Consider the following 25888-nt stretch of genomic DNA (forward strand, 5'->3'; position numbering starts at 1 on the left):
AGGAACGGCTCCCTCCTCCTCCTTCCCTGTGAACACAGGAGGAGAAAAAAACATCCCACTCACCTTCCTCCGTTCAACCCTCCCCACTGTAATGAGAGGTCCACATAGGCATATATCCCTCTCAATTATGTAACAATATTAAAATTTCTAATTTTAAAAAGATGGCATGGGGATTTTGCTTTTGAATAAAGAAAAACATTAAGTTCAAAAGTGTTTTGCATACTTCCTTGGGATTTCCTGGTATAGCTTGCTTCTGCTTTCCTGCAAAAGATCATCCTTTTAAAAGGTTGGATTTTGGGAAAGCAGTGGAAGAGGCTGTAGTGCTTGGGCCCCTGCCAGCCACATGGGAGACAAGTTTCAGGATTCCATGCTTTGGTCTGTCCTAGCTCCAGGCCATTTGGGGAGTGAGTGATTCAGTAGGTGAAAAATGTTAACTCTGCCTTCTAAATAAACCTTAATAAATACAAGCTTGGGTTTCACATTAGATAAAAGAATACATATTAAACCAAGGGTGAAGACTGTAATTCAATAATGAGACTGAAACATAGCAACAAGAACCTGTTTATTGTTTCCAAATACAGATACAGAAGTTTGCATGTTTTGCAAATATTGCTTCAAAGCAACATTTCTATATACAGCGCCTTCTGTTCTAACAGCGCGTAAACATATAGATCCACAGTGCAACGTTGGCTCGTCACTTAAACAAAACCATTCAAATCAGACCTTTTATCAAGGCAATTTCTTATAGGTGGATAGTTTTTCTAAAAAAAAAAAAAAAAAAGAAAAAAAACCCCTTAGGTAGTGCACATATTTCTAAATGGTAACAGCAAGGTTTGAATAACAGTTTCCAGTGCTCCAAAGTGGGAAGTTAACTTGACCTGGAACTTGGGAATGGAACCCCTCAACATGGCTTTAAGTTAGGGAAGCACGCTGCCACTATCCCTGCTTTCCAAAGAACAAAGGTCACAATGAGTGAAATGGATTATTTCCTTTATGAAACTTAATACAGATAATCATGGCCACCTGGCAGAATGAAGGTAATTCCGCTTTCTACTTTCATCTTTGAACCTGACACAAGAAACGTTAACAGCTTTCCTGTGATTTTTTTTAATGCATTTCCTGAAGGAAAAAAAAAAAAATCAGTAATGTAATACAACATCATCGTATCTCACAGTTGTGGCTACAGAATACCATCCTGTTTCTTCCCTTTTTTGGACCAGTACCACAGTTGGTACAACACAGCTTTCTGATAAACTGTACAGCGCACTGGTGCTACACACATACTCAGCATTTCTTCCCACATCAACCACCAAGGCTGGCAGTGGTAAACAACTTCTTACAGGGAAACCATGCCAACTTTGTTACCCCCTATGTCACAGCCTCATGTACTCCCCTCGATGGAAAAACTACAACAGGTTAACTTACGCTTGTTCTAGAATTCATTTCATACCAAATGGTGAACACGATATAGAGGGAGCTCTCCCTGAAACAGGTCTTCCTTGGCGCGAAGGCCTGAGTTCATGACCACAACGACCTGCACCTTAAAGCCTAACCACTGCGGCGGGCCCTTGGAGACACTGTCACCACTACTTCATGTTTACATAGTAAATATTTGCAGCAGATAACATTATAGATTCATAAACCCATAATTGTGGTTGTGGACAACTGTGCTTTGATTTTTGCATTTAGTGATAAGAAAACTAGTGAAACGGGTCACTTTGTCAAAGCATGGAACACATTCTTTCACTGCCTCGCAAGGAAAAACAAAAACAAGATACAGACATTACACGTGTGGAACCGTAACCTGCAAAAGTAAGAAATAATGTCTCAAAGGGTATGAGAGGCTTGTACCTGGACCTTAAGCAGCATAATTACTTTGATCTCACAAAACAATACATGGGAATTAAAGTGTTGAAGTATATTAACAAGACAATCCTGAAGATGCAGACCATTAAGCACACCCTTCAGGGGAGGAGAAAAGCGGCACGGGTCACATCTGACGTTTACGACGGTATAAAACAATAAGGAAATTTCCCCAAACCACATTCTCTGTAACAAATCTTTACAGTGAAAGTTCAAAATTTTGGGAACCGTTTTTTTGGACGTTAAATAAGAACAAGGAAGTGGTCAGTGTTGAGAGGTGGATAGGAAACGCTGTCCTTTGGGATTCCACACCCTGCCTGCTTCAGTTTGGAAGATTCTAGTTCCTCCACCGGCTGACAGTCTCTGCTACAAAAGCCAGCTTGGGGTGAAATACAAAATGTGTCCCAGGTACCAGAAAATCATGCAAGAGATGTGAGATACGTGAGGAGTCCTGGTGGAAAAGCAGGGCAGCCAGGCCTCTGCTTCTTCCCAGCCGCCACAGAATGCTGGAGTCCCAACAGTCCCATGAAGATGCCTAAGCACCATGCCAGGCAGAAACCAGCAGGGTGGGCATGTGCCCAATCTGACAAAAAAGTCAATTAAATACATTGCAAGTAGAATTCAACAACTGTCTCAAACTTTTTTGGTTCTCATTCCATTATCAGTGGCACGATTTCAAGTGAAGTTTGTGCAAAACGACTCTTCTTCATTCAACAATGTGCACAGAAGAAGGGAATCCCCAAGAGTCTTATCCGCCACCTTCTTAGCAGGCTTCAAGAGCAGAGTGCCTTGTCCTCCACCAGCCAAAAATGGCCTTTGTTCAGCATCCCCTCATGTTCCTGGCTGGATCCCTGAAGTCAGTTGGTGTCGCGTGCATTCGGCATGCTAAGTTCATTTAAATATGCAACGCTCCTCCTGCAGGTGCCCGGGAGTGGTGCTCCCACTAGTGCTGGGTGCCCAGTTTCATGTAGAGCAGCAGAGGGCAATCTGCTGCACCTTGCCCAGGTCTGTGAGCAGCTGCTTGATGCAGTGCTTGAGCTGCGGGAGCCTGGCCAGCGGCTCTGGGGGCTCCAGCTCCCCAGTGTAGTCCAGCCAACTCTCCAACACTGTGGCAGAAGAGAGAAAGAACACGCTATATGAGTACCCAACACTTGATTCGTTAGCAGAGCAACAAAGACCTCAGCACCTGACCCTGCATGCCCCTTCAGAGCGAGATAAGAGGGCGGGCCTCTACAGCCAATGTTATCTCCATACCTGCTCTACAGAATGACTGCTTCAGAGCTACACAGTCCTCAGTAACCACCTGCAGTGATGAGAATGTTCAGCATGGTCCAATATAGAGCCATATGCAGTTACTGAGCACTTGAAATGTGGGTACCGCAATTCAGGTAGTGAATCTTAAATTTTACACCATTAAACAGCTACATGGTACTCACTGGTGACTACTATATTGAACCACACAGTCTAAAAGGCTTTGAAGAACCTGTCTCTCGGGGTGACTGTCCACTCTTCACAGAACTTTTGTTGGAAATCAGACAGTCTGGTATTTCAACCTCAAGGAAAATTTATAGGGAACGTTTCAAGGGTCCATTTTTTTTTTAAATCATACATTCTGATTTGCTTCATGTTAGTTCCTGATTAATATATAACTACCAGAGACACAGAGCACTATTTTCCCCCTTTAGGAATTAAACACGTTATAGATCCTCGCTTCACTGTAATTGGGTCAGTATCTAGAAACCTGTCATGCTGGTGAAAGCCAGGATTTCTCCCCAGGAGCTCTGGCATTTGGGGAGAGGTCACCGGGGAACCTGCACGTTTATACGAGTCAGTCCCTCCGGGTGAGCCTGTGCTTACCCTGGCTGACCAGCAGCCATGCCTCAACCTGTACTGAGAACCTACTGCACTCTGGAATGAGGCAGGATGAAGGCCTTCCCTTGCCCCTGTCCGTTCCTCATGCAGCCTACAATCCACCACACAACCCACAACTCTATCAGATCAAACCCCACCTTCCTCTTTACCCTTCTAATGCCTATGTTCCTGGCAAGCTACTCCTTAGGGCATCCTTCCTCATCTGCTCCCTGGGTTACAGTGGTGAGGAGGGTGGGGGAACGTGCTGCCCTCGGAGCATTTAATACTGATGATTAAGCACAAAGGAATAAGAAAAACAAGACCGACTTCTTGTATCTAAATGTGAAAATCAAAACTAAAAGCTTCTAGTCGAGTAAGAGGGACTAGTGGCCTTCTAAGCAACAGCTGAGAAGTTTCAAAACATCAGCAAGGCTTTAAAAAAATAGTAAAAACCAGAGGGAAGCAGCAGACAACAGGCACAGGAATAAATGGAGAAAAGGCAGGCAGGGCTGATGGGTCCATCTGAATGGGGACGAGTGAGTGAGTGCTTAGAGAGGCCTGTTGTAAGATCACCTGAACCACCTGGGATATGGCTCACGACTCCACCCAGAGGTTAACATACAACAGTGGCTGGGGAGTGGGAGGGGTAGGGTGGGGTGGGACAGGGACAGACAGCAAGCATGAACATGCAGACTAGAAGAGCCTAAGCCCTCAGCCGTGCAGAAGAACAATTTACAGGTATGTCTAGAACTCCTAAGACAGAGCAGTCCGTTGAGGTTGGCTGGGCTGAAGAACAGAGCCAGAGCTATGGGAGGCCAGCAGCATCTGGGGACCTCAGACACCAGCAGGATGGCTCCTCTGTATCTTGGGCTGCCACATCCCAAGCTTCCCTCTTAAAGAAGTGGAATTATTTATAACAATCACTGGCAGGACAGGAGGTGACAGGCCCAGCACGCTGGTTCAATAGGCTTAATCCTCCCCTTGTAAGTGCTGGGATCCCATGTCCTGGGTGCTCCACTTCCATTCAGCTCATTCTTATGGCCTGGGAAAGCAGCAAAGGATGGCCTAAAGTCTTGGGATCTTGTACCTGTGTGGGAGACTGGGCAGAAGCTCCTGGCTTTACAGCAGTTCAATTCTGACCGTTCTGGCCATCTGGGGAATAAACCAGCGGATGGAAGATCTTTCTGTTTCTCCTCTCTGTAAATTTGCCTTTCCAATGAAAATAAATAAATCTTAAAAAAAGAAAAAGAAAAAAAAGGGGGTAGGAATTGGAGGGGGAGGAAATCCCAGACTACGGAATTGTACCATAAAATCCAAAATAAAAATTAAAAAAAAAGGGAAAATCTCAGAGCCTACGGAACTGTATCTTAAAAAAAGAAGATCACGAGGGCAATTTTCATTCCAAATACATTCCATAAGCTCATTTGTTTACTAAGTTGTCATTTTTTTCCTTTAAAATATTTCCAAATACTTAAAGATTTAATATTTCATTTTTTTTTTGGTCACTGCTTTCCTTTGTCTTTTATTTTAGTTTTATTATTTATTTGCAAGGCAGAGTGACAGAAACAGAGAGAGAACAAATACAGTTCCATCTACTGGCTCACTCTCCAGATGCTCACAATAGCCACTGATGAGCCAGGCTGAAGCCAGGACGATGGCATTTCATCTGAGCCCGGGGCCATCACATGCTGCCTTCCCAGGCACAACAGTAGGAAGCTGGATTGGAAGCAGGGGACCCAGAACTGGAAGCTGCACTCGTGTGTAGGTTGTAGGGGTTCTAAGCAGCTACTTTGCAGCATCTGCCCTCTTTTGCCTTTTAAAGCACTATTCACACAGCTTTATAAATTATTAAATAATCATTAATATTAGAACAATGACTTTTATTTACCTTTATTTACATGTCTCAGTCAACATGGTAGCTTTTCTATGTTTTCTAAATTTATTGTTCATTTATTTGAGAGCTAAGGAGACAGACCGCTCCAATCTGCTGGGTTAGTTACCAAATACTTGTCATGACAAAGCTGGACCAGGTCAAAGCCAGGAACGAGGAACTCCATCCAGGTCTCCCACGTGGATGGCAGGGATCTAACTAATTGAACTACTGCTTCATGGGTATATGTTAGAAGAAAGCTGAGAGTAGAGCCAGGAGTGACACAGATGTTGAAACCACCAAGATAAGTGACTGCTGCACAGGGCTTTATTTATTTATTTATTTTTTTTAAAGAATACCACATCTAAATACCTACAAATGCTCAGTTAATCTTGATGGTGTTTAAATGAACTCAAGAGTTCATTCCTTGGAGACTCTAAGGTGAACTATGTCAGCTAGTGGATTCTGGAGAGATTTCATCATGCTTAGAATGGAGAGACTGGCAGCAATTCAGAACTACTGAACTATCAAAACCACTTGAGCAGTGCCCTAGGAGCATGCCCCACATCAGGGACCTGGGATGGGTGGGAAGCAGGGTGGGGATTCTCCCTTTATCTCCCCTCTTACCCAAGATACAGAAAGAAAAAAATAATAATAATGTGGAAACATTTTTTAAAAATTGGGTTTCAGAAAACCCAACTAAGGGGAGGGGTACTCAGTACAGGCCAGTGGCTAGGGGTCCAGGGAAGGGCCTACCATCCAGCTCCTTCTCAATGGAGTCCATCCTGTGTGTGACTTCATCCTGCAGAGATTCCACGTGGGTCAGCAGGTTAAACTGCCACTGGTGCTGCGAGCTCAGCAGCCCCTCTCCACCTCTGTCCAGCAGCTTCCGCGCAGGGGTTTCTTCTGGGAGGATACAGTCCCTCACCTAGGGAAGCAAAGGAATTGGGTGACTGAGTGCAGGAGGCCTCCAGCCCCTCACTCCAAACCCCTCACACTCTGATTACTCTGTCTCCTATAGGTACTGGGCAGAAGTTTGCCTGATGGAACAATCTCACCCTTCAGGGCAGCCCAGACCTCAGGCTTGGGAGGCCTCCTGCCCCCAGCTTGAAGCAGGCCTCACAGAGCGGTTTCCAGAGCCCTGGGATGTAACCAGAGAAAGGCTAGTGAGGCACGTGATCCTGGCCCAGTTCCTTTCTCTAAGCCTCTGTTCTTCAAAGGAAAAATAATATGTAGTAAATCCTACTTTGAAGGTTTAGGATATTGGAACGTGATCAGATGAATACAAACAGCATGGGTCACAGACACTCCACCAGCAATGGCAGAAGCTCACTGACCTGCTTAGGCTCACCATCTCCTAACACTGAACCAACAGACCAGATGTCTGGAAACACTCCTCATTCGCAGGCCATGAGCCCTTCTAGGATTTGGAAATTCAACACTTCATTCATTTATCTTGAATCAAACCAGGTCATAGCCATGATTAAGTCATATTGACTTAATGCTTATGTGCAAAGCCATGAGCTAAAGAGCTTTCCTCAAACACGCCCCCAGAAACTGAGGGGCAGCGTCACTGGCCCCATTCTGCAGGCGTGCAAACAGGTCTCATTGGGGAGGTGAAGTAACTTGCTCAGAATCACCAAGTGGCTTGGGCCCAGATTCAGCTGGGTCTGTTTGAAAAGAATCCTTATCACCTTGCTCAGCCATGCTTCACCACTGGAAGGGCACATATGGATCTGGGACCATCACCACCCCTGAGGAGCTTTCAGCCCAGGATGCTTCCTCTTGGCAATGTGAGGTGGGCCTTGCCCTTAATGCAAGTGACATCACAGCTATACTAAGAATTTGCATGATGGAAACCACACAAAGAAAAACAGAGTGTCCATGCCCTGGTTCCATTTCTAAAATTTCTGGCAGCACTGTTCTTGCTGTTTCTCATCTTTCTGTTCCCATACCACCAGTCATGTTTCCATGGGTAATTTCTGGAACCAATCATCATCAGGTTAAGTAAGCTTTCTTGACTTTGAATTCATTTAATGGGAAAAGCATGCACAATACACAGGCTCATGACTAAGCATTTTCCACAGAACTTTTAGCCTACCGGGACAAGCACTCTAACACGGAGGAGGACAAGTACAGTGAACCACATACCTTTGGGGAGCTGGGTTTGGGGTCACCGTCACCCCTGCTCCTGTCTTGGTCTAGAGGCCAGCCCAGACGTGGGGAGAGGGAGTCGTCGCCGTTCTCATGGAGGGGGTTGACTGCATGGTCCAGGGCAGAGCCCCGTGTCTCCACCACCAGCCTCTGCTCCACGGCAGGGTAGTAGGCACGGGGCTTCTGATAGCAATGCTCGCTGGTGATATAGGACTCCTCAACAGACCGGGGCGGGGGCTTCTCCACTGCCCCATTCAAAGTTCTGTAGATGGGGTCCTCCTCCTTGCTCCTGGGGTCCATGATGTGGATGTGCGTGGAGGGAACTCGACCCTCCCCTGAGTGCTGCTTCCAGGGCTGGCACCACAGCTGCAGATCGGGGTGCTCCCTGCTCCTGTTGAGAGGGCAGACAGGAAAAGCTTTACACTAATCCATGTCATGACAGGGCTTCTCAGCCCCCACACATTCTTCCAACAGGGAGAACAGCTCTCATCTGGGTCATTCAGCCACACACCACCATGTGCTAAGCAAAAGAAAAGGCCAGTCTTCAGGCTCCAGTGAGACCTTCTTGACAAACTCCCACTGGCACAAACACAGCAGCCAGGACCAGGCTTGCTGCTGACAAGCGGTCCCTTCTTCCTCTTAGAACTGGGCCCATCACTCACCAGGTTACCAACTGCTGAGCGTCACAAAGGGCACATGAATTCACGTGAATGGAAGGATTCCACTGGTGGTAAAGTGCTCTTCAAGTGTGGTGTGCTAAAATGAGCTTTAACTTACTAACAGTCACAGTTATCCTGGCATGCAGTGGCACCCATGACAGCCATGCAGCAGTGATGGGGTGGGGTAGGATCAACTGTCATCTATATAGGGCAGTTTCCAGAACCCTTGTAAGCTCTACTAGTTTCATTCTCCCTAACAGAAACATGTGTCAGGCAGGGATTCTTAATCCTTTCTGGGGCCTCGGCCTCCACTGGGAATCTGCTGCATCTGCCCACATGTGTGCATATACACTGTGCGTGAGGCTTCAGTCTCCCACCTTATTCACTGCTTGAGTTCCAATCCAACAGTAGACCATTAAATTAAATCACTGGATCATAATCAATTGTTTGAAAAGAAAGAAAAGAATAGAAAACATCAGAGGGTACTACTTTAAGTAAAGGTAGGTGGTTTTGTGAAATTTTAGCTTTAGTACTTAGCTTTTATGTATTTCTTAATATTAGAATATATGAAAGACAAAGGGGGGAGGGGAACCTTCCATCTGCTGGTTTACTCCCCAAATGGCTACAATGGCCTAGGCTGGCCCAGACCTAAGCCAGGAGCTTCTTTTGGATCTCCTGGTTGGAGCAGAGACAGAAACAACTGGACTTACTTTTGCTGCTTTCCCAGGAACATTAGCAGGGAGCAGAATTGGAAGTAGAGAGGCTGGGACTAAAACAGGCTTCAATTCAGCCTGGGATTGCAGGCATCTGGGAAGTGAATCAGCACATGGGAGTGGGAGCCCCATCTATCTGTCTCTCAAGTAAACAAAATTTTTTTAAAAGTTAAAAGTTCAACAAGCTCTTAAAACTATGCAACCAACCTAACCTTCCATGTCATAGCATCATTCCCCTCATCAGACTTATGATGGATTTTGTGGTTTTATAATTTCTTAAATTTATTCCATCTATAGGTAGTTCCCCAAACCACAGACACCACACTTACTGTAAGATGCTCATCTTAAGCTGCAGGCCATGCAGAACCTCAATCACTCTCTGCACATCGCCAAGAAGCTGGTGTGTGGCCACAATTTTCTTAGCATTCTGATGGGAGTAGTTTTCTTCTAGAAATGCCAGGCCATGCATGTGTCCCCTGCTCAGCCACTCCTTGTCATACCAGTACTTGAAGCCAGGCCTCTGACCTAAAGGAGCAACAACAAGAGGGTTAAATGTGAAGGAAACCCAGGCCATTTCATGTCATTGCACAACTGTCACACGAACCCTAGGACAGACCAGCGAGCTCATTTTGCTATTTCAGCCATTCACTGTACATTCACCCAACACCAATCATATGCTCGGCTCTAGGCTAGGTGTTGGAGTTCTGATCTCCTGGGACTGGCCAGAGGTGCAGTGGAAACCTGAATTCTCTCTTTAAATGCTTCCACAACTTGCTACTGCTCTCAGAAGGAAACACCAAGTCCTAGCCTGGCTTAAAGGAGTCCAGAAAACTCAGCTCCTTCCTGACCTTGTCCACCACCCAGAGTGGTTTTCTTTCAGTTTGCAGAACACATGAGCTCTTGCAGGCTTGGCATCTTCTCTCTAGCAGCACCCTCCTATCTGGAGCACTATTCCGCAAGGCCTCTGCAGGACTGGCTCCTCACCCCATACCCTCCTGAGCTCCAGAGCCCTTGGCTATCTCCCAAAGTAAGGGGCACCTCAACAGTGCCTTCCAGCCATGATGGCTTCCCCCTCTGCAGCTAACAGTCTAGTTGTTTACATAAATGAGCTCATTTCTGGACCCCTGTTTCCCACTAAGAGCCAGAAGAGTCAGAACCAACTTGTTCATCATCATATCCACAGGGTTGGCAAAATGCATCTTGAATTAATTTATCAACTGAATGAAAAGAAGCTCCAGATGCAGCAGCTACCAGCCCCTCCCTTCTCCGGACCTCCTGCTCCCACCTATCATCAGACAGGCTGGTTGGTTGGTGACAGAGGTCTTGCTGGTTATAGGGCTTCTTAAGAAGGACCAGAAACATAGCACAGGTGACTTGTCACCACCTCCTGCTCCAAGAGCCCAGAGAATAGCTTTAAACCAGACTGTGGCTCACAGTATCTATAAAAAAACCAACATAATCAAGCTGATCTCCACCAAGGTCACCAGGCTCATTCAGGCTTTGCTAATGCACATCATGGGGATACACCTTTATTCTAACAATTCTTAAGCAACTTTTTACACCAATTCATAAGATGGAGTTTTGAGCCTAGCTACCTGCAGAATTCAATGATCTGTAAGCACAAATCCTGTGACAGATATAAAGTGCTGAGATCAAGAGAAGTCTATGATTATAGCTACAGAAAACATTCAGAGACTGCACAGGACTACACAAAGACAGTGTGTCTGACTTCCCAAGAATAAAGAGTGGATACTATGAAAAGGTCAACAAGATTTCTAAAAGGTGCCACTAGGGCCCTTGGGGAAGCCTCAGAGAGAGCTGCTGCAAGCACTGGTGCAGCACTACCTTTTCAAAGGACAAAGTTGGGGAGAGGACAGATTCTCGTTGCTTATCTGCCGTTAACAGGTGAAGTGATTGAGCCATTCCGGGTCTGTGTGTATTTGCCTCTCTACTGGTCTGATTATGTTCTTATTCAAAGACTAACAGAGGCAGATTCTTCTTCTCTGTCCATGCATTAATATAGTATGAGGAGACATAATGTCACCACAGAAGTTATCAGGGCCAAATCAACTATGCTGGCTGATCCTCCCCTACATAAACAGCAACATTATGAGGTGACCTTCCGGGCCCAGTGCAGTAGCCCAATGGGTAAAGTCCTCACCTTGCATGTTCTGGGATCCCATATGGGCACAGTTTTTAATCAAAGCAGCCCCACTTCCCATCTAGCTCCCTGCCTGTGGCCTGGGAAAGGAGTCGAGGAAGGGCCAAAGCCTTGGACCCTGCACCCACATGAGAGACCCGGAAGAAGTTCTGAGCTCCTGGCTTCAGATCAGCTCAGCTCCAGCCATTGCAGCCGTTGGGAAGTAAATCATCAGATGGAAGATCTTCCTCTCTGTCTCTCCTCCTCTCTGTATATTTGACTTTCCAATGAAGTGACCTTCCAAGCACATTCTAATTCCAGTATGGTCTAGGGAGTTAGAAGTCATTTGCATCCTCTGTCCACTAATTCCTTCCTTACAACCAAAAATTGGAGTAGGCGTTCCAACCAGGTTTGCCTCAGAGGACCACAGGAGGAAAAGCACAGGCTCTCAGAAGTAACCCAGCTGTAAGGCAGCAGCTGCCATACCACTGACAGCTAAGACAGGAATCATCAATCTATCCACCACTTCTAGAAAGGAGCGTGCAAGGCAGCCCCTGGAGCCATGAAACTAATCGATCCTCCTGCTATGAAATTAAATCCTGCTCTACAGGGTGACAACTCTGGGCTACCATGCCTCTGACATTCTCCAAGGGCACAGGTCCCTGCCAGGCAACACAGACACGGAGGGAGTTTCCAACCCTCCTGCAGCCCCAAAAGGAGAAGGACAGAATTCACAGTCATCTCTGTGATTTAAGAAAAAGAAAAAAACTTGCTCTAGCAGCAGGTGCATGAAAATGAGAAAGTAGCAGCACAGAAGACTGGCACGGCCTCTGCACAAGGATGAGGTACAAAGTCTCTAAATGTTCCATATTTTTAACTTTTTCTTTGAGGTTTTTATGAAAAAAACTGTATGTACACTGAAAATTTTATTAAAAGAGGGGTCAGGATTGTGGTGTAGCAGCTTAAGCTCCTGTCTGCAACTATAGGATCCACATGAGTTCCAGTTGAGTCCCAGATGCTCCACTTCCAATTCAGCTCCCTGCTAATGCACCTGGGAGAGCAGGGAAAGACGGCCCAAGTGCTTCAGTCCCTAGCACTCACATGGAAGATAAGCATGAAGCCACTGGATCTTGGCTTTGGCCTCGTGCAGCTTCATTCATTGTGGCTTTTGGAAGGAATGAAGCAACCAACAGATGGTTTCTCTCTTTCTTTTAACTCATTCAAATAAATAAACCTTTTTTTAAATTTTGTTTAGAAAAAAGGATCTCATACATCTTTGCTTTTTATCACAATTAAGAAAAAGTCCTGGCTCAAGGCCAAGCATTGCACCAGACAAGCCCTCTTCACCCATACTCTCCTGCTGTTTAGACAAGACAGCAGCTACCAGCAGGGCTGAGGACAAAGAAGTGAGAATCAGGACCACAGACACTTAGGGGTGCATCACAGCCAGCTGTGCTGTGAAAAAGGCTACATACTGTGAAAATCCCTGACTCCAGAAATCTCTACCTGGAGGGTCTTGGCAAACATAACAGGTGTATTTCTCAGGCACATTTTCTTCCAGTAATCCCATGCAGACCCCATGCTGCCAGCACTGGCACTCTTCACACTGTTAGAATTAAAGAAGCAACAAAAGTTAAACTCAGAAGGTATCCCTCCTCCAAGCCTAAGACCCACCTGCAGGGAAGAGGAAGGCAGGAGAGGGGAGGGAGGATCACGCTTCACATTTGCACATCTGGGCTGGAGCCACACATGTGCACGGGCACTGTCCATTATGGTAGCACGCTGGCCCCATGTGGGTTTGGACACTTAAACACATTAATATTCATTTCCTCAGTCGTATTAGCAATATTGTTAAATACTCAGAAGCCACATGTGGCCAGGGGCTATTATACTACAAGATTTAGATCTATTCAACAGTGCTGATCTCACAAGAACAACTGTTTCATTCTCACTTCCACAGGCGTTCACTTTGCTGACCCCTTTTTGGGAACAGAGCTAAAATTCTCTGATGCTTGGAGAAAAGCTAACTTGAAACAACACAAAGCTGACATGAAGCTACATCACTGGGGTGTCTGCTCAACTTGCTTCTCTTCACTGGCCTTCAGTTTCCCCATAGACAGCACGGAACAGCATTCCTACTTGCCACAGGGGCTGTCAGTGAGGATCTGGTGGGTCAGATTAAAAAAAAAAACAAACCACAATTGCAGACCCCTACCTCACAGCTCCACAACTCTGACTGCGCCCACGGGCATCCCTCCCCACCTTTCTGGAATACTGCGAAGATGAACGGGCATGGACAGGAGGAAGAGGGGAAAAGAGGAGGCAGACAACAAGGGCAGCACCAGGAGACTACAGCTGCAGACAGACACCAGGAGGGAAGAGAACAGAGTGGAGAGAGAAGGCAGCTTCCCAATCATACAACAGGATACTTTAAAAGGAGTTCTGAGCCAAGGCTCTAAACTTAAACTCCCCAAACACAGGTTAGCCTGGAAAGGAACAGGGAATTTTATAAGGGGGTACAAATTCTAACATGAGACAGTTATCAAGCACGTGGAACCAGATGGCCCCAGCATCCACAGTGCATCCCTTGGTAGACCGAAGGTCCTGGAGACGCTGACTCCAGCAGAACCAACAGGAGCAGAGCTAGGAAGCCAGCTTCGGCTAGGACTTGTTATGGATTCCTCCAATCAAAGATGAAAAATAGAATTTGCAAGACAACAAAAGCAGTTAGAAACAGGAAACAGACAAATAGGAAAAAACTGTATCATTAATGACTTGTCTGACTGTCATGAGGATTAGAATTCACCAAAAGCAAATTAAAACACAGTGAAGTGTCAGAAATCAAAATGACAGAATTTTTAAGGTGGGTCTATTCTATTCATTCTTTAAAAATTTAACTGCAGAGGCCAGAGTGGTATTTCAACTGGTTAATCATCCACCTCCACATGCTGGCCTTCCATATGGGTCCAGTTCATGTACTGGCTTCTCTAATTCCCACCCAGCTTCCTGCCTGTGGCCTGGGAAAGCAGCAGGGGACTGCCCAAGGTGTTGAGACCCCATACCCACATGGGGACAGGGAATAACCTCCTGGCTCTTGGCTTTAGATTGGCTCAGCTCTAGCCATTGGAGCCATTTGAAGAGTGACCTACTAGATGGAAGATTTTTCTGTCTCTCTCTCTCTCTGTAAATCTGCCTTTTAAACAAAAATAAATAATTTTTTAAAAAAAATTTTTAATAGCAGAGATCAGTGCCATGGCAGCATATCAAGTTAAGCTGATGTGCCTTATTAGCACTAGTTGGATTCCCAGCTGTCTCCTTCCAGTCCAATTCCTCATTAATGTACTGGGGATAGCAGTAGAAAATGGGGACCCTGCCACCCATACAGGAGATCCGGATGGAATTCTAGGCACCCGCCTTCTGTCTGACCCCTGACCCTGCTCCAGCTGTCATGGCCCTTTGGGGAGTAACTCTGTGAATTAAGGAACACACGATTCTGCCTTTCAAACAAACAAATAAATCCTTTATAAACAGTTGAGGGGCTAGTGTTATGACACAGCATGATAATCTGCTGCCTGTGAAACCAGTATCAAGTCCCAGCCTGGACAATGTATCCATTTGGGGAATGAAATAGCAGTTGGAAGATCTATCTCTCCCTAACTTTTGCTCTAATTCTATATTTCAAATAAAATTTTAAAATCTTCCCCTCCTCCAAAAAAGGGAAAAATTCTACAGGGTCTATTATTGTGGCATAGTGAAGCTTGTGATGTTGGCATTCCATATTGATATCTGTTCTGACTCAACTACCTGCTAATGTGACTAGAAGGATAACTAAGACCACAGAACTCTACCCAGGTCTCCCACATGGGTGAAAAGAGCCCAAATATTTGGCCTAACTTAAGCTACTTTCCCAGACACATTAGCAGGGAGCTGGATGGGAAGTGAAGGAGTTGGGACTGAAACCAGTGCACTTGTGGGATGCTAGCACTGTAGGCAGAGGCTTAGCTTGATATGCCACAGCAGCACTGACCACTATTCTTAACACTTAATAAAGCAGTCAATAGACAAAATACCATGAAGCAGAATTGGGTCATGCACTGTTAACATGGAACAGTCTTATTAAAAGGGGCCTTTATTATACACAACTGAGAATTACTAGGGAAAGCTGACGGCCAAATCTAATCAGGCTATCAGGACCCTGAATTCAGCATGCATCCAGAAAACCATTGTAGTGTTTATGAAGATTGTCAATATCCTTTAGAAAACCAACTTTAGGGCCCAGCACCATGGCCTAGTGGCTAAAGTCCTAGCCTTGAACACACTGGGATCCCATATGGGCACCGGCTCCAATCCTGGCAGCTCCACTTTCCATCTAGCTCCCTGCTGGTGGCCTGGGAAAGTAGTCGAGGACGGACCAAAGCCTTGGGACCCTGCACTCGCGTGGAAGACCTGGAGTAGCTCCTAGCTCCAGCCGTTGTGGTCACTTAAGAGTGAATCATTGGACAGAAGATATTTCTCTCTGTCTCTCCTCCTCTCTATATATACCTATATATCTGATTTTGCAATAAAAATAAATCTTAAAAAAAAAGAAAACCAACTTTATGTAACAATTTGCTAATTGTTTTTCCTCAAAACTTGAAAGGTTGTAAAAAAAAAAGTGCATGTGTTTAAATGGGACCTAAAAAATGATTCAGTGTACAATGACTCAATAGGCTAACCATCCACCTAACAAGCACCATCATCTCCTATGAGTACCAGTTTGTACGCTGGTGGCTCCACTTCCCACCCAGCTCAGTGACTGTGGCCTGGGAAAGCAGCGGAAAGTGTCTCAAGTCCTTAGGACACTGCACCCGTGTGGGAAACCTGAAACAAACTCCTGGTTCCTGGCTTCAGGACAGCTCTGGCCATTGTGGTCATTTGGTGAGAGAAACAGCAGATGGAAGCTCTGCTTCCCTCTCTCTAAATCTGCCTTTCTAATTAAAATGAATAAATCTTTTTTTTTCCATACACAAATGATTTTTTATTTCATTTTGTGACACAGTTTCATAGGCTCTGGGATTCCCCCAACCCCTTCCCGTGCCCTCCCCCCATAAAATGAATAAATCTTAAAAGAAAAAAAGAAAAAGCACACCCATACACATGTCAACACATCTATTAAGGCAGAAGAGCCCACCTACACACAACTGTGCCCTGCGAGGCTGGTGTCTTAAAGCAAAAGCCTTTCCTCCCATCTCTGAGGAATCAGCAGGACTAAGCTGCTTGGTCTTCAGGAGCAATCACCTTGGTAATAGTCATGGGTTTCGCATTTGTCTCATTGTTGTTTAAGAAAAAGAAATGAGTCCCCAAAGAATTCCAGGTCAACAAATATCACCATTCTGCCTCTCAGAACTCATCCACATGTCCCACCTGAAACATGAATATTATCCATACTGAATTTTCAAAGCCTGTTTTTACTTGCTACAGATTTTGTGCTTCTATAAAGAATTCCAATGGGAAAGTTAACTGATTCTGAAAAAGGATTGAAAACCACTAAACTAAGGGATTCCAAAAGCCACCAAGATCATCAGGGCTGCTAAAGATCCATGTTCCCTGGAGATCCCAGAGAGGTTATCATAAAGGCTACTGGGAAAAAATTAAAAAAAAAAAAAAAGACACTGCCTAAACTGAAAAAGAAAGAGAGAGAGAGACAGAGATGGTCAGCATGTGGGCTCCTATGTTTGGACACTGGTAGGAAGGGTGGGTTGGCTGGCTTAGATAGTACTGTTATATTTCTTTTGTTTTTTTTTTTTAAGACTTATTTATTTATTGGTAAGTCAGATATACAGAGAGGAGGAGAGACAGAGAAGAAGATCTTCCGTCTGATGATTCACTTCCCAAGTGAGTGCAACAGCCAATGCTATGCAGATCCAAAGCTAGGATCCAGGAACTTCTTCCGGGTATCCCACACGGGTGCAGTGTCCCAAAGCTTTGGGCTGTCTTCCGCTGCTTTCCCAGGTCACAAGCAGGGAGCTGGATGGGAAGTGGAGCTGCCAGGATTAGAACCAGCGCCCATATGGGATCCCGGCGCTTTCAAGGCGAGGACTTTAGTTGCTAGGCCATGCCACTGGGCCCTGTTTTTGTTTTTGTTTTGTTTTGTTTTTAAGATTTATTTATTTTTATTGGAAAATCAGATATACAGAGAGGAGGAAAGACAGAAAGAAACAACTTCCATTCACCGACTCACTCCCCAAATGGGTGCAATGGCTGGAGCTGAGCCAATCCAAAGCCAAGAACCAAGAGCTTCTTGCAGGTATCTCACATGGGTGCAGGATCCCAAGTCTTTGGGTCCTCCTCAACTGCTTTCCCAGGCCACAAGCAGGGAGCTGGATGGGAAGCAGGGCCACCTGGATTAGAACCATCATCTACATAGGATCCTGGTTCATGTAAGGCAAGGACCCCAACCACTAAGCCATCATGCTGGGCCCTGACCCTGGGATGGGGTGTGAGATCCGGTGGGGCTTCCTACTTTGTCTCTTTCCTTACCCCAGATACACACAGAAAAAATGTCTGGAAACAGTGGTCTTACCCATTTTCTTGTAACCCTTGACCCTTTGTGCCCTAATCAACTATGTAAAGATTATCAAGATAAAAAAGAATAAATAAACTTATTAAATAAAAAAATTTTTTTTTAAGATTTATTTACTTTTACTGGAAACACAGATTAGAGTTACAGAGAAAATAAGACAGATACAAAGATCTTCCACCCACTGGTTCAAACCCCAAATGGCTACAATAGCTGGAGCTGAGCCAATCCAAAGCCAAGAGCCAGAAGCTTCTTCCAGGTGTGCCACACAAGTGCAGGGTCCCAAGACTCTGGATTATTCTCTACTGCTTTCCCAGGTCACAAGCAAGGAACTGAATGCGAAATGGAACAGCAGGGACATGAATTGGCACCCATACGTGATCCCAGCATGTTCAAGGTAAAGATGTACCCAACTGAGCCATTGTGCCACGCCCAATACTGTTAGATTTCAAAAACCCATTTATTTTATTTCACTTCTCAATTATAAATGTGAGTCCTCATACCTAAGGAAAGAACACTTGCCTGGGTATCTTGAGTTCAAATATCCTGTTTACCCATTTTATGGTTCTACACCAGGAGCAAAAAATATCTTCATAATTTTAATCTTAACTCTTCCCTAGAGATTTGTGATAGCCTGGCTACAGGTGAAATGACACTTTTGAAAATCTTTGAAGCATGATGTGGTATTGCTACAATGAATAAAAATAACACTTCTATGCTACATGTGTGTCATGGAACACACTGCACAATCAAAAGGAGCTAATCACAGACACAACAGCATGGATGAATCTCAACAAAGGAGTGCAGGGGGTTCCCCTGTGTGCTTTTCCCAAACCTCTTATGAAATGATGTATTCAAAACAAAATTGTTAAAAGCACTGAGAAAATAAAAAGTGAAAAGGCAAGTGAGCCAACTCACTCTTCAACCTTTCCAAAAATTCGAGGAACACTGGTAAAGGCCCCCCCAAAAAGGGGACTGCTGAACACAAGAGACAGATGCAAAGATAAAGTGGCATAAATCCAAGAGCATTCTAAGTCAAGACCCATAAGAGGACCTCAAAAATCCATGCCCACAGCACTGTAAGGGCAAGAAAATGACAGGAGATGGAGCAGCCATTCCATCTCCCACTCCCGCACACATGGACATAGAGGTAGGCCCCAGGCACAGACTTCCAAACTCTCCCATCCAGCGAAAGACCAAACCTAGGATGAACATTTGGCCCAAGGCAAATCTCTTATGCCTCCAATCAAAAACTTTTATCCAACTTAAACCTGACTGGAATTCTCTGCCTACAACCTCATTAGCCCAAGTAGTCTCATTAACACAAAAATGTAAAATTGGGGGTGGAAGGAGCATCATGAATGATCACTTTACAAGAAAAAGACAACAAAAAAGAGAAAGAATCAGATGGACTTTGTAAGGAGAGGAAACAAAATGGTCCAAACTCACAATGGAAGGCCAGGTCCCTGAGCCTGGCTGTATTTTGTGTCTGGGTTCCAAGTGCCAGTCCATTTTCCCAAAAATATTTGTATTCACCCTAAAATAATCGTAACTGTTGAACCATAGCTTACTTTAAGAAAAAATAAATTGAAAAAAACCAAAAAACAAACAAAAAAAACAACTCACATTCGGGCATGGAGCGATGGCCTAGCAGCTAAAATTCTCACCTTGCACATGCCAGGTTCCCAAATGGGCACCAGTTCTAATCCCAGTGACCCCATTTTCCATCCATCTCCCTGAATGTGCCCTGGGAAAGCAGTTGAGGACACCAATGCCTTGGGACCCTGCACCCTTTAGGAGACCCAGAGGAGGCTCCTGGCTTTAGATCTGCTCAGCATCAGCCATTGTGGCTTCTTGAGGAGTGAACCATTGGACGGAAGATCTTCCTCTGTCTCTCCTCTCTGTATGTCTGACTTTCCAATTAAAAAAAATAAATTTTAAAAACAAACAAAGAAACAAAAACACCTCACATTCCCTGGCCAGCCAGGGAACTCCCAAAAACGCTTGGAGTATTTATGGCAGCACTTAGAGGCAGCAGACAGCAGCCACCTTCTCACCAGAGGAGCTGCAATTAACAGCAAGACAAGGGCAAGCAGGTGAGGCAAGGTCTTGCCAGTTAGGAAGGCCCCCCAAACCAAAGGCACATCCCAGAGATGGAGAAGACAGACAAAAACGTCAGAATATTTTTTAAAACAAACAAACAAATAAGCACATAAACAAAAACCCAGCAGCAGTAGCTGCAGAAACATTACAGAACCAGCCTCCAATCCACAGGCTACCAGGGAGAGCTGCGGACTCCCAGTGGAGGACCTCAGTGCCTGCGGCTTGTCCCCTCACTGTGTGACCTCAAGCAAGGCTTCTCCCTGGCCAGCATCAGGGGCTGAGACTCAGTAATTCCCCAAGTCCCTCCCACTTCATTAAGGGGACATTCAAGGGCTGCCCAGGATTCTGAGGAAACTGAATGGCAAACGAAGCTCAGTCCGCTGCTCTTCATGCTCACTACTTGGGGTTGCCCAGACGACCTGCCCGGGTGCTGGGTTCAAGACTCCCACTAGGGACTGCTGTGTGCCTCTTATGGCCCCGTCTGGGAGCTCTACCTACCTGAATCATGAAGTCATTTTCTTCCTGGACTTCACAGATGCAGCGGACCACTTCAAAATCATAGTGGTCATCTCCATCAAGTTCTTCATCCGGGTTGGGGGTCCCATCAACATCCTGGCTGTACTCCTCATCACTCCAAAGAAAACTCTCAGAAGAAGACTCACTGACATTATCCTCTTCTGGGAGCAAAAGGCAAACAGTACGATCATATGTTACAGTGACAACACTTAAATCCAGCAATGGAAAATAACCTTATGAACCCACCATTCCACGAGCTTTCAAAAGCTGGGAAATGGGGATGTATGTTCCTAGGACCTATCCTCTACCGCAAAACCAAAACAAGGATGCTGCTGGCACTGCCCTGGGCTCTGCAACCTCATTTCATTGAAAGAATGAAGCCCAAGTTAGCAGCCTGTTCTTTGTCAGAGGAAACGTAACTCTTCATGAACCACAGGCTAGTTCCTGAGCCTTACCCCACCAGGTCAGGCTCTGGCTTACAGAAAGCCTGCACTACTAAAGTTCTGCACAACGTGGGGAAGAGTCAGAACCAGAACTTGCTGCTAAGTGAGGAACGCAACAGCCACTATCAAAGGATCACCAAACTAGTGGTGCCTCCTTACCAGGTGCTTTCACTTTCCCTTTGTGGTTTCCAGACTCTGAGCCATGAAGTTGAGGGCTCATATGGACGCCAGGCTTATGTGAAGACCCACACCTGGTGACAGCGAATGCCTTGGGTGGAGAAGGATCCCGGGAGGTGTCACTGACCTCCTCACTACAGGGACATTCTGGAAGAATAGGGTAAAGAAGGCGTGAGCAAGCCAGACATCACCAGGACAATGCAGAATCAATCTCATCTAACCAACAAGGCCTCTGCTCCAGGGATTCACACTTGCACTTGCCTCTAAGCATTCACTCCAAGCACTACCTGTTCACACCACCCCACACCCTCTTTGTCTAAGCCAGAAAACACACCGAGGATACAACAAAGCATCCCTGTAACTCTCAAGGACAGAAGGTGTTTTCTTATACATCTTTCTTGTGAACAGATAAACATTTTTCAGGAAGCAAATCCTTTCTAGAAAGAGTGCGTAGATGGGTATTTAAGTTACAATTATAAACAAATTCAGTCACTCTTCCACACATCCTCTAGTGCTTTGATGTCCTCGTGCAGGCAGCACCAGGCCAGGGTGTGCTGGCAGATACAGAAGGTAGGCAGGCCTTCACAAACGCCAAACAGCACCTCCGCGCAGAGCCCACGCACCCTGGGAAAGGCCTGCTGGGGCCATCACGGGAGACAGTCACCCCTCCCAAGCCATGGTGAGGAAGAACAGGTGAAACCCCCAAGCAGCACTTACCAGGTTTGACTTTCTTTTTCTTTTTCTTTTTCTTCTTTGGCTTCACTCTCACAAACTCTTTAAATTTCTTCTCTTTACTCTTTTCCTTGTCTTTTGCAGCTAGGAATGAACATGAGTTGAGATTTTAATGTTTTAAATGAAGATTTATTTATTTTTATTGGAATGGCAGATTTAGAGAGAGAAGGAGAGAAAGATCGTCCGGCCGCTGGTTTACCCCACAAGTAGCCACAATAGCTGTAGTTGAGCTAATCCAAAGCCAGGAGCTTATTTCAAGTTTCCCACACAAGTGCTCGGACCTAGGCTTTGGGCCATCCTTGAATGCTTTCCCAGGCCACAAGTAGGGAGCTGGATGTAAAATGGAAAAAGACAGGACACAAACTGGTACACATATGGGATTCCAGCAGATGTAAGGCGAGGACTTTAGCCACCAAGCTATCATGCTGGGCCCCAGAAGGTTCTTAAGTAATGAAACATGTCCACTGAGAAGAAATGGACAGGCAGTGCCGCCAGTTCGCGGCCTGACAGTTTGCCTTCCTGTCCTTGCCAGCTTCTGAGAGGATGGCCTGAAGCAGAACCACTTCTCCACCACTTAGCCTTCATTTCACTTGATTTGAAAGGCAGAAACAGACAGAAAGACTGCCCACTCACTGATTTCGTTCCCACCTACAACAGCTCACTCAAGGCAAGGCCAAGCTCAAGTAAGGAGCCACAAATTCAACCCAGATTCCCAACATAGATGGCCAGGAAGCCAAAAAATATGTAATAATATAATCATTTGTAAAAACAGGCTGAGATAATTGCAGAATTTCCTGGAAATGCATTAACCTTCTGTAATTCCCCTCCTTTAAAATATAATTTTTCTACTTTGGGTGATTTTCCAAACAGACACTGTGAAACCATGAGAAGAGATTTTCTGGTGGTCCAGTCTACCCTCATCATGGTTACATACAAAATCAACAGTACTTTAGAGAACACCCTCAGGGGCTGCCACAGTGGTACAGCGGGTTAACAGGCTTTGTCCTGGCTCCTCCACTGACAACTCAACACTTTGCGGTTCTCTTGTCCAGCTGGCAAGGACTGGGCATGGATCAGGAAGGGCAGGAAGATGGCACTCCTGCACATCAGGGAACTGAGTTATGCTGGTTGCTGAGGGAGCTGTCGTGGTTCCACTGTCCCCCGCCAACACACTCCAGCAGTGTCAGCCCAAGTGAGCTCTCCACAAGACTTGGGCAGCAAGAGGCAGAGACAAGTAACAGAGCTCATATTTTGCCACCTCCCAGAGGGCCACAGCTCCATAATTCAGCTCCATTTTCACCTTGGTAGGATTCCACCAGACCAGATCAACCCAACATCTGCTTCTTGTCTCTGAGATGTAAGCACTGAGGCTTGAGCAGCAGGACCCTCTATGACACGTGCAGAAACAAGTCACTTACTTGGGGAACTGGCTGAAACACGCTTCCTCGTTAGGCTCTCCTGGCTGGACTTGTCCAAAGCTGAAGAGCCTCTCGTCTGGACGTGCCTCTTGCCTGGGCTCTCCTCTGGCTCGGGTGACTTCTCCATTCTATGGAAATACTTCATGTGGTAGTGCAATAGCTTGGCTTTGCGGAAAAATTTTAGACAGTCCACAACTTTGCACCTAAATTTGTGGTTCAGGTCCCCAGCTGATACGTTAGATGTCATAGAATCATTTGTTTTCTTAAATGTATTTGTTACTGGAAAAAAAAAAAAAAAGCAAAGATCCTTTGTGCTTTATTCTAGTTGTGACAAAACACACATTAACACACGGCCACAGCTAGGGTAGGAGCAGCATGGGCACAAAGCCCAACATAGCAATCACACGGCCCTGACAATGAGAACCACTGCTGCGAGACAATGAGGACAACTTCAGGCAGGAGACTCAACTGCGATAGTTTCAGAAAGGAGGCATCAACATATCTGTTTGAGGCAGATATATATTCTCAGGGCTTCAACAATTGGAGAAGAACAGGAAAGCCCTACATCCTGATACCTGGCTGTGTGGACAAAACTAGGGCACACTGCAATGCTCCCGATAAAATCAAAGGGATATTACAATAGTTTTTACGCAAGACAGCAACTGTTAGAACAATTTGAAATTTCAATGTCCCTCCCCCGTTTTTGTTGAATTATGTATTTTATTTCATCAAGAAGATCAAAATATTGCAAGAAAAATTAAAACACAACTCCTAACTGAATGAGTGGGAAAGCTGAAAGAGGACTCAGTGGTCAAATCCAAAGAGACAGAAGTATGGCCCTCACCCAAAATAAAACACACAGAAGACCACCGTCTGTCACACACCCATGACAAAAAGGGGAGATGTCATAAGGACGTCCTGTGGATAGGTTAGAAACTGTTTACTGCAGCCTGCCTTCACAACACCTTCACCCCACTGAAGGCAGTCACCTTCAAACCAAATCAATTCCCTTCTACAGGTCAGATCGCCTCAAGAATATCCTGCAGTGAAGATGAAGTGCAATGGAATATATATTTCTTTAACAAACATTAGTGGAAGAAGAGAATGTCAGTGGACAAATTCAAATTAAAACTTCTAAATTAAAACTACTCAGGGCCCGGCGGCATGGCCTAGTGGCTAAAGTCCTTGCCTTGAACGTGCCGGGATCCCATGTGGGTGCCGCTTCTAATCCCGGCAGCTCCACTTCCCATCCAGCTCCCTGCTTGTGGTCTAGGAAAGCAGTCAAGGACGGCCCAATGCCTTGGGACCCTGCACCCATGTGGGAGACTCTGAGTAAGTTCCTGGCTCCTGGCTTCAAATCGGCGCAGCACCGGCCATTGCAGTCACTTGGGGAGTGAATCATCAGATGGAAGATCTTTCTCTTTGTTTCTCCTCCTCTATGTACATCTGACTTACCAATAAAAATAAATAAATCTTTAAAAAAACTTCTAATATACTCAAAAATATCATAAAACACAAATACAATAGAAATCACTGATTAATGGCCAGTGGGAGAAAAAAAAATTATTTCAAGAGAAAACAACAGAGTGGTACATTGGAGTGTACCTAGCTTTGCTGCTGGCTCTCACTCTAACCGCAGCTTTCTGCTAAGATACCCCCTGTAAATCAGTTGGGATGCAGTAATTGGGCTCTGGCCATCCATGTGGCAGTCCTGGATTGTGTCTGTGCTTCCTAGTTTCACCCACCTGCCTGCCATGAGTTATGCCACATAGGGATGAGTGACTGTGCTGACCACTAAAGTTTGAGAGTTAAGTAAGAGAGAGAAAAAAGAAGAGACAGATTTTCCATCCATTGTTTCAGCAGCTAGAGCCCAGAACTTCAAGCACTTGTACCACAGTCTGCTCCCTCTCAGAATGCAGTAAGAGACAACTGCTGCTCCACTTTCAACCCATCTCCCTGCTAAAGCACTTGAGAAAACAACAGGCCCAAAGTCCTTGGGCCCTTGACATCCACAAGAGAAACCAGAAGAAACTCCTCACTCCTGCCTCTGGTCTGACCAAGCACCACACATTTTGGTCATTTAGGGAATGAACCAGAGGATGGAGGATGTCTGTCTGTTTCTCTCTCCCTTTCTTCCCACACCCTCTTTCGATCCCTCCCTGTCTAACTCCGCTTCCCAAAGAACAACAATAAAAAGAAGCAAGCAAGTAGCATAGAAACCATTAAGTTCATACAGCTGTTGATATTACTGCCAACATGATTAACGGTTCTGCTTGGAGGAAACAACATGCTGTGCAGAACTCAAGCTCAAAACTTCAAGAGTGATTCTTTACTTCTGCTGCTCCTACATTGACTGTCACAACTGGGAAGTATGGAGAAAAATGGCCTACAGATTTCACTTTTAATCGTGGCAAAAAGAAGTCTATCGTCTGGGGGATAGGGAGAAGATTAAAAGAGGTCAGGCCAGTGCAGCAGCCTAGTGGCTAAAGTCCTCACCTTACATGCACCAGGATCCCATATTCATGTCACAGTTACTCCACCTCCCTTCTAGCTCCCTGCTTGTGAACTGGGAAAGCAGTGGAGGACGGCCCAAGGCCTTTGGGACCATGCACCTGCATGGGTGACCCAAAAGAAGCTCTTGGCCCATGGCTTTGGACGGACTCAGCTCCAACTATTGCAGCCACATGCGG

General features: G+C 45.5%; 1 protein-coding gene and 1 non-coding gene across 4 annotated transcripts in view; one reads left to right on the plus strand and one right to left on the minus strand.

Annotated features, from left to right (window-relative positions):
* Window positions 1-545: 545 nt before the first annotated feature.
* Window positions 546-25888, minus strand: part of PHF20 (PHD finger protein 20) — an 83639-nt gene continuing 58296 nt past the window's right edge. For all 3 annotated transcript variants that reach the window (XM_040981540.1, XM_040981541.1, XM_040981542.1), the window contains 9 exons: window positions 23199-23477; window positions 21766-21864; window positions 21031-21195; window positions 20411-20589; window positions 12757-12856; window positions 9440-9635; window positions 7736-8129; window positions 6341-6512; window positions 546-2969 (listed from right to left, as the gene is read on the minus strand). In XM_040981540.1, coding sequence (XP_040837474.1) covers window positions 2827-2969; window positions 6341-6512; window positions 7736-8129; window positions 9440-9635; window positions 12757-12856; window positions 20411-20589; window positions 21031-21195; window positions 21766-21864; window positions 23199-23477 — 1727 coding nt within the window. In that variant the 3' untranslated portion in view covers window positions 546-2826. The remainder of the gene's footprint in view (window positions 2970-6340; window positions 6513-7735; window positions 8130-9439; window positions 9636-12756; window positions 12857-20410; window positions 20590-21030; window positions 21196-21765; window positions 21865-23198; window positions 23478-25888) is intronic.
* LOC121157536 lies at window positions 12020-12125 on the plus strand. The gene has a single exon (XR_005884058.1). It is a non-coding gene; the product is annotated as a U6 spliceosomal RNA (small nuclear RNA).

The sequence above is a fragment of the Ochotona curzoniae genome, unplaced genomic scaffold (assembly GCF_017591425.1).
Source record: "Ochotona curzoniae isolate NIBS_2020 unplaced genomic scaffold, NIBS_Ocur_1.0 contig_3520, whole genome shotgun sequence".
Classification (NCBI taxonomy): Eukaryota; Metazoa; Chordata; class Mammalia; order Lagomorpha; family Ochotonidae; genus Ochotona; species Ochotona curzoniae.